Source organism: Triticum aestivum, chromosome 5A, assembly GCF_018294505.1.
Source record: "Triticum aestivum cultivar Chinese Spring chromosome 5A, IWGSC CS RefSeq v2.1, whole genome shotgun sequence".
Lineage (NCBI taxonomy): Eukaryota > Viridiplantae > Streptophyta > Magnoliopsida > Poales > Poaceae > Triticum > Triticum aestivum.
The window spans coordinates 488,245,556-488,252,960 of NC_057806.1; the positions used below are offsets into that span (position 1 = coordinate 488,245,556).

General features: G+C 44.2%; 1 protein-coding gene across 1 annotated transcript; it reads left to right on the forward strand.

Moving 5' to 3' along the window:
- The first annotated feature begins 5,086 nt into the window (after positions 1 to 5,086).
- On the forward strand, positions 5,087 to 5,884 carry LOC123107303 (uncharacterized protein KIAA0754). Its single transcript, XM_044529288.1, has one exon. It carries the CDS (start codon positions 5,130 to 5,132, stop codon positions 5,529 to 5,531), a length of 402 nt encoding a protein of 133 aa, XP_044385223.1. The 5' UTR covers positions 5,087 to 5,129; the 3' UTR covers positions 5,532 to 5,884.
- The last annotated feature ends 1,521 nt before the right edge of the window (positions 5,885 to 7,405 follow it).

The following is a 7,405-nucleotide window of genomic DNA, read 5'->3' on the forward strand; positions in this document are numbered from 1 at the left end:
CCATCCCCTGCCTTGACGCCGACATCTGCGACCACCAAATCCACCGCCCCTGCATGACCACGGCCAAAGCACGCTCTGCCCTCCTCCATGCCATCGATAAAATCATCGCCGACGCGATGGACAAAAGAGATGGGGGGAAACTTATTCCACTCGATGACATCGTTGCCCCCATCGTGCCGCCACCGAAGAATCCTAGCCTAACCCTAGATGAACTATCTACAACGACAAAGGCAGATCCAGGGCCCACATCCCCTCCAATCGCCTAGCTGATCGACAGAAGAGGTAGGGACCCGCTGACTCGTCGATGACGAGTAGGTGAAGTGAGGGAAACTCCGTATCGTGAGAGAGGCAAAGATGGCACTTGCCTAGCCTTTCTCTCATACGTACACTATGGGTATTTTAATCGATGTGGTGGAGTAGCAATTAGATCTTTGCCATAATTTGTGCTTCATAGTCAGTTCATGGAAACTATCTGGTTGAGAATGCAAAGATCCATTTGTACAATACAAAAAAAATCACCGCCTATGCAAGTGAAATTCACTCATGCAATAATCAACATGAGTAAATTTGTAAGAAAAATGACACCGTTGGTAAAGAATAATTCAAAACTCAATTATTAATCCCCGCTTTTCAGGGCGCCTCACCACATTCTAGTTCCTCACAACAATGCACATGCTACATGCCATATTTCTACCTTCCTCCTTTCCAGACATAAAGAATGCAATGTTCTTACATTGTTAATTTTGTCTATCATGTGAATCTAGGAGTTGGCGCTGAACATAATGCACGCTAGATAGGATAAGGCGTCATCCATTTTCACGGGCCTTACATGAATTTCTTGGCTACTGGTTGCACCCTGCTGGCAGACAGTTTGTGAAATAGAGGGAGTAAGTATTGGATTCGTTAGAGCTGGATATAGATATACCGACAATGTGGATGGTGCATAATGCTATTAAAAGTTGGGGTGACTTATATGGATACACACAAACATTTATTACGATGGTATTGAGATGAAAAGAAGTATTGCCGATTTCAATGTTTTGGCGAATTAGGTTTGCGAATTTGAGTCACTTTCGTAGTTGAACTTAAGTGAAATTTACTCATGTAGTAAAAAATATTACTTGTTGTCACCATCACTTAAGAACAGTTCAGAACACCACTATTAATCCCCGTCAGCGTGTCCACCCTCACACCCTAGTTCCTCGCTACAATGTACATGCTAGATGCCATTTTGCTACCAACCACCTTTTCGACTTCCAAAGAAAAAAAGTGCAAATGTTCTCTTAATATTAATTTTCTTCGCCAACCTTATCTATGGGCCATCCACATAATTTGATGCATGCTAGATAGATTAAGGTGTCATCCGTTTTGGCGGGACGCTACATGAATACGCTGGCTACTTGTTACACTTGCTGACAAACTGTTTATGAAACAGAAGGAGTAAGTATTGGATTCGTTAGATATCGATGGGGATATACTAACAATGTTGATGGTGTGCAATGCTATTACAAGTGGGTGAATTATATGGATATGTGCAGACATTTTTTGTGATAGTGAGATGAAAAAATATCAGTTTCAATTGTTTTAGTGAATTAGGTTTATGTATTTGTGTCCCCTTCGTAGGTGAACTTAAGTGAATTGTCACCACCAGTTAAGAACAATGTAGAACACAACTATTAATCACTGCCTGCCATTCCACCCCATGCTTAATTTTGTCCATGGCACGTATCTAGGGGCTACACGCGAAATTTAATGCATGCTAGATAGGATAAAGGGTCATCCATTTTGGTGGGACGTTGCATGAATGTTTTCCCATTTGTTACACTTGCCGACAAACTGTCTGTGAAAGCAAGGGGACAATTATAGGATTCTTTAGAGCTGGATATAGACATACCGACAATATGTATGGTAAGTAATGGTATAAAATGCTGGGGTGAATTGTACGGATATGTAGAGACATTTATTCCGTGGTATTGGAAGGAAAGAAGTATATCGATTTCGGTTATTTTAGCGAGTTAGTTTATTTGTGTCACCATCGTAGCTGAACTTAAGTGAAAAAATTCATGATATTACGTGCTGGTTGTCACCATTTGATAAGATGTCATCTGTTTTGGCGGGACGGTACATGAACTTTCTTGCCAGTTGTTACACTTGCCGACAAATTGTCTTTGAAATGAAGGGGTAACTATAGGATTCATTAGAGCTGGATATTGATAATACCGACAATGCGGATAGTGCGTAATGCTATTACAAGTTTGGGTGAATTGTACGGATGTATAAAACATTTATTTTGTGATAGTGAGATGGAGATAAGTATATCATTTGAATTGTTTTAGCGAATTAGGTTTGTGTATTCGTGTCACTTCCGTAGATGAACTTAAGGGAAATTTCCTCATGTAGTTAAATATATTACTAGTTGTCACCAGTACTTAAAAACAATCCAGAACATCGCTATTAATCGCCGACGGCAAGCCACCCCGATGCTCTAATTCATCGCAACAATGTACATGATGCATGCCATTTTGCTACCTACTACCTTTTCGACTTTCAAAGAAAAATGTAAATGTTCCCGCAATATTAATTTTGCCCGCGCCGCATGAAATTTAATGCATGCTAGATAGGATAAGGTGCCATCATATGGTGGGACATTGCATGAACATTCTGGCTACTTGTTATACTTGTTGACAAACGGTCTGTGAAACGGATGGAGCTGAATTTAAGTTAAATTTACTCGTATAGTTGGTTGTCACCACTAGTTAAGAACAATTCAAAAAACAACTATTAATGCCCCCCCCCCCCCCCCCCCCGCCGCCGCTAGGCCACCCCAAAGCTCTAGTTCCTTGCAACAATGCATATGCTACATGCCATTTGGCTACCTACAACCTTTTTTTACTTTGAAAGAATAATGCAAATGTTGTCATAATGCTAAATTTTTTCGTCAACCATATATCTATGGGCTAGGCGTCAAATTTTAGTGCACGCTAGATAGGATAAGGCGTCATCCGTTTTGGCGGGACGTTGCATGAGTTTTCTTCCCAGTTGTTACACATGTCGACAAATTGTCTGTGATATGAAGGGGGCAAATTATAGGATTTATTAGAGCTGGATATAGACATACCGACAATATGGAAGGTAAGTAGTGCTACTAAAAGGTTCGGGGGGGGGGGGGGGGTTCAATTGTAGGGATATGTACATACATTTATTCTGTGGTATTGCGATGGAAATAAGTGTATAGATTTTGTATTTGTGTCACCTTTGTAGACGAACTTAAGTGAAAATTTCTCATGTGGTAAAAACATTACTAGTTGCGACCATCACTTTAGAACAATTCAGAATACCACTATTAATACCCAACTTGCCAGCCCAGTGCCATGCTCTAGCTCATCACAACTATGTACTCCCTCCGTTCCTAAATACTTGTCTTTCTAGTCATTTCAACAAGTGACTACATACGGAGCAAAATGAGTGAATCTACACTCTAAAATATGTCTACATACATTCGTATGTAGTGATCATTTAAAATGTCTAGAAAGACAAATATTTAGGAACGGAGGGAGTACATGCTACATGCCATTTTGCTACCTACCACCTTTTCAACTTCCAAAGAAAAATGCAAAGGCTCTCACAATATTAGTTTTGTCCGCCGCACGTATCTATGGGATGCATGCTAGATAGGATACACTGTCATCCGTTTTGGTGAGACGTCACCTGAATATTCTGGCTACTTGTTATACGTGGTGAGCAACAGTCCCTGAAAACGAAGGGAGTAAGTATTGGATTCGTCGGAGATGTATATAGATATACCGACAATGCAGACGGTGTGTAATGCTATTAAAAGTTGGCGTTAGTTATATATATATATATATATATATATATATATATATATATATATATATATATATATATATATATATATATATATATATATATATACAGTCATTTATGCCGTGATCTTGAGATGAAAAGAAAAGTCGGAGTTTGTGCGTGAGTATATGGATATTTACAGACATTTATTTCGTGATCTTGAGATGAAAAGAAAAGTTGGGGTATATATATTTGTGTCACCTTTGTAGCTAAACTTAAGTGAAATTTACTTATATAGTAATAAATATTACTGTTATCATCACCGGTTAAGAACAATTTAGAACACAACTATTAATATGCATGCCAGGCCACCCCACACTCTAGTTCCTCGTAACAATGCATAAGCTACATGCCATTTTTCTACCTCCGACCTTTTTCATGATATTACGTACTGGTTGTCACCGCCCGTTAAGAACAATTCAGAACTTAGCTATTAATCCCTGCCAGTGAGGCCACCCTAGTTTGTCACACCAAATGTACATGCTACTCTAACCTTTCAACTTCGAAAAAAGAATTGCAATGTTCTCCCGATATTAATAGTTTTTCCACCGCATATATCTAGGAGCTAGGCGCAAAATTCAGTGCAGGCTAGATAGGATATGGCTCATCCAGTTTCGTTGGGCATTACTAGAAATTTATGGTTGCTTGTTACGTGCGCTAAAACACTATCAAAAATAGTGTCGCGGGGGGAGGGGGAGGATACTTACTTGGATTCGTTGGAGGTTCATACATGTATATCAAATGTGTACATGTTGTGTCATGCTAGTAATAGTTGGGGGTGCATTATACAGATATACTTATATGTTTTTGGTACTGAGATGGAAGGAAGTAACCGAGGTTGTGCTCTATTTTACGACACCCGGAGAATTCCTATTGATTCATATCTTTTTAGAAAGAATTCTTTATTTTTCTCGCGATAATTTTGATACAAATTGCATGGTTCAAGTGTCATATGTGACATTGCAAACCAAATAGGTCCCGAGAATTGGAGGATCCATTTGTAAAATGCCCCAAAGTCTTGCCTCCTCCTACCACTAAAGTAAAATTCACTCGTTGTAATAAACAGCACCACTCGCTGTCAGCAGTTAATAAGGACATAACTCATGGCAAACTAAACCCCCCACAAAGTTTGCAATTACACCCTTCATGAATGCCTTTCTTTTCATTCGCCTCCCTGTCTCCCTCCTCTATTCGGTGCCGCTACTATTTAACGCCTTGGCGCTACAGGCCTACAGCCCCAACCTCTCTCTCTTTCCTCGGCAGCAATGGCCTCCTCCGCCGACGAGTCCCTGCCTTCCCTACCGCCGATCAAGACGGCGCCTTCGCCGCCCTCCGACGCCGCCTCGGCCTCTCCGTCGCCGGCGTCGTCCACGCAGGAGTCGGCGGCAGCGGAGGGCAAGACGACGGAGGCCGCAGCGGCGGCGGAGGAGAAGGACCCGTCGACGCCGACGTCCAAGGAGTGCCGGATCCTGCTGCCCGAGGAGTGCCCAGCGGCGCCGCGCAAGCCGCCGGTGCCCCGGCTCCCGGCGCTGAAGCGGAAGTCGCGGCCGACGCTGACGGCGGCGACGACGGCGCGGGTGTGCCTCGCCGTCCCGCGGGACCTCTCCACCGTGTTCCGGTCGATGCCCATGCCCGTGCCCGCCGAGAAGCGGATCCGGGCGTCGTGAGGTGCTGCGATCTGGTCGGCGTCCATGCCCGCCCCGGTTCGGTCGATTCATCTCCCGGAGAATTCTCCCAGTCGCTTGCTTCTTTCTCCTCTCCTCTCCTCTCTTGGGGTCGTGTCCATGGTAAATTATGAGTCGTCTCCTCATCGTATACATAAATAAGGTGTTGTTCTTAGTAGTGGTATGTGTGCTTCCTTTCGCCATCGCCATGGCTCCGTGAAATTCTCATGCAAGCTGTACAATAAGGTAGGCTGTTAATTACTGGGCGGAAGTGGTTAAGGGCGGAAGAAGGCTGTAAGAAAATTCAGAGAGATCCCGGTAATTAATCAATCAATTAATTATGATAGCCACTACTACCAGAATTGTGCAATTATCCTCATTCCCCCCTGTTCCAATTCAGCCAGAATCCTCTTCTTGTTAATCGATCGATCGCCGCTCAGAGCATCCATGGCGGATGCGCGCGGCCGGCTGTCCGCTGCTGCAGGCTGCATGAAGGACGAGACGAGGCGACTAATCAATCCGGGTGGATAGATCCACCGTTCTCGCTAATTAATTGGGATGCCATGTCCGTCCGGCAATCCATGGAGATTTGGGAGGGCGAGTGTGCTTTTCGGTGGCGCCGCTGTCCGGCCCAATGCCGAGAGAGAACAGACACGGAGAATCTTCCATGCTAATCGGGACATGACACAGTCTCCTTCCCCCCTCTCCTTTTCTCCTCTCCGGTCCAGTCTCCAGTGGTGAATTATTTTTCTCTTCTGATGAAGATCCTGATTTGTCTCTACCCTAACATCCTACACCGCGCGCCTCCAAAATCCGGCAGTCCTAATTTGTCCCTGCTGTAACAGTGTAGTACATGATGTAGTCGTAGTGTTATACTACTGTATACTGTAAATTCTACTGTGTAGCTGGTTAACCCCGCTGTTGAAGTTCATCCACACGCACAGATGAAAAAAATTCATTCAGTTGTGTTGTTAGCCCCCCTGGCTCTCTGCGCAACTGAGTGAAGTTGCCGGTGGAGTATGTGACGAGTGAAATAAATCCAGAGCTTCCAGTCGTAGGAACAGACGACATGCAGGGCCATCGTCCAGAGTCTGCCCTGAGGGGCCTTTTGTCCGGTGCTCCATTTGGTCACCACGGCTTCTGGCCTTGCAAGCCATAACTGGCAGCAGTAACACGAAATTACACACACCACATGTGGCCACCTCTCTGCCACGCCGTATAGTCGGTACTAGGTGCCTTGGCGGCCATGAAAACTAAGGCCCAAAAACTTGTACACACAGAGTGATTTTCTTCAGTTGAGTAATTGGCATCGGCCGCACGCATAATTTTCTTTCAGTTCACCCAACCCCAACCCAAAACATGAGCTTGCCTCTAGGAGAAGGCGGGCACACGGTGATGCTGCTGTCACATGGGTTGTTCGTTACTTGCAGTTGCAGTTACGGGCGGTGCTGTTGCCCCGAGGAACAGTCACAGGGTCTCGGTGCGCTTTTATCAGCCAGTCCTACTCCTAGGAGCAGCCGGTGAACAGACACACTGGATTTTCAGGATCAATTTTTTCTTTTAAAGATGATTTTAGAATCAGCTGCCAGGAAGGAAGGTTGGTAGAAATCGGCGTTGCCGAAGTCAAATGGGGCCCAGGGCATGCGAGATTCTTCGGATTCTGTGGGGCGGGTAGACTTTCCAACGGTAAAAAAAATACACGTAGAAAATTCTTCCTCCAGCAGTTTCTGGCGGTAATTAAAAGGCACCATGCATGGTCGGGCAAAACGCTCTGTGATCGTGGTTGTAGTAATTAAAAGCGGCTTTGGCTGGACCTCCATCCACCTAGTAGTACTTACGTACTACTACGTACGTTTCTTGTGGTAATTAAAAGACAG

What these genes read in the sequence shown, in the direction of transcription:
- LOC123107303 (XM_044529288.1), top strand. Translation starts at nt 5,130, where the DNA reads ATGGCCTCCTCCGCCGACGAGTCCCTGCCTTCCCTACCGCCGATCAAG.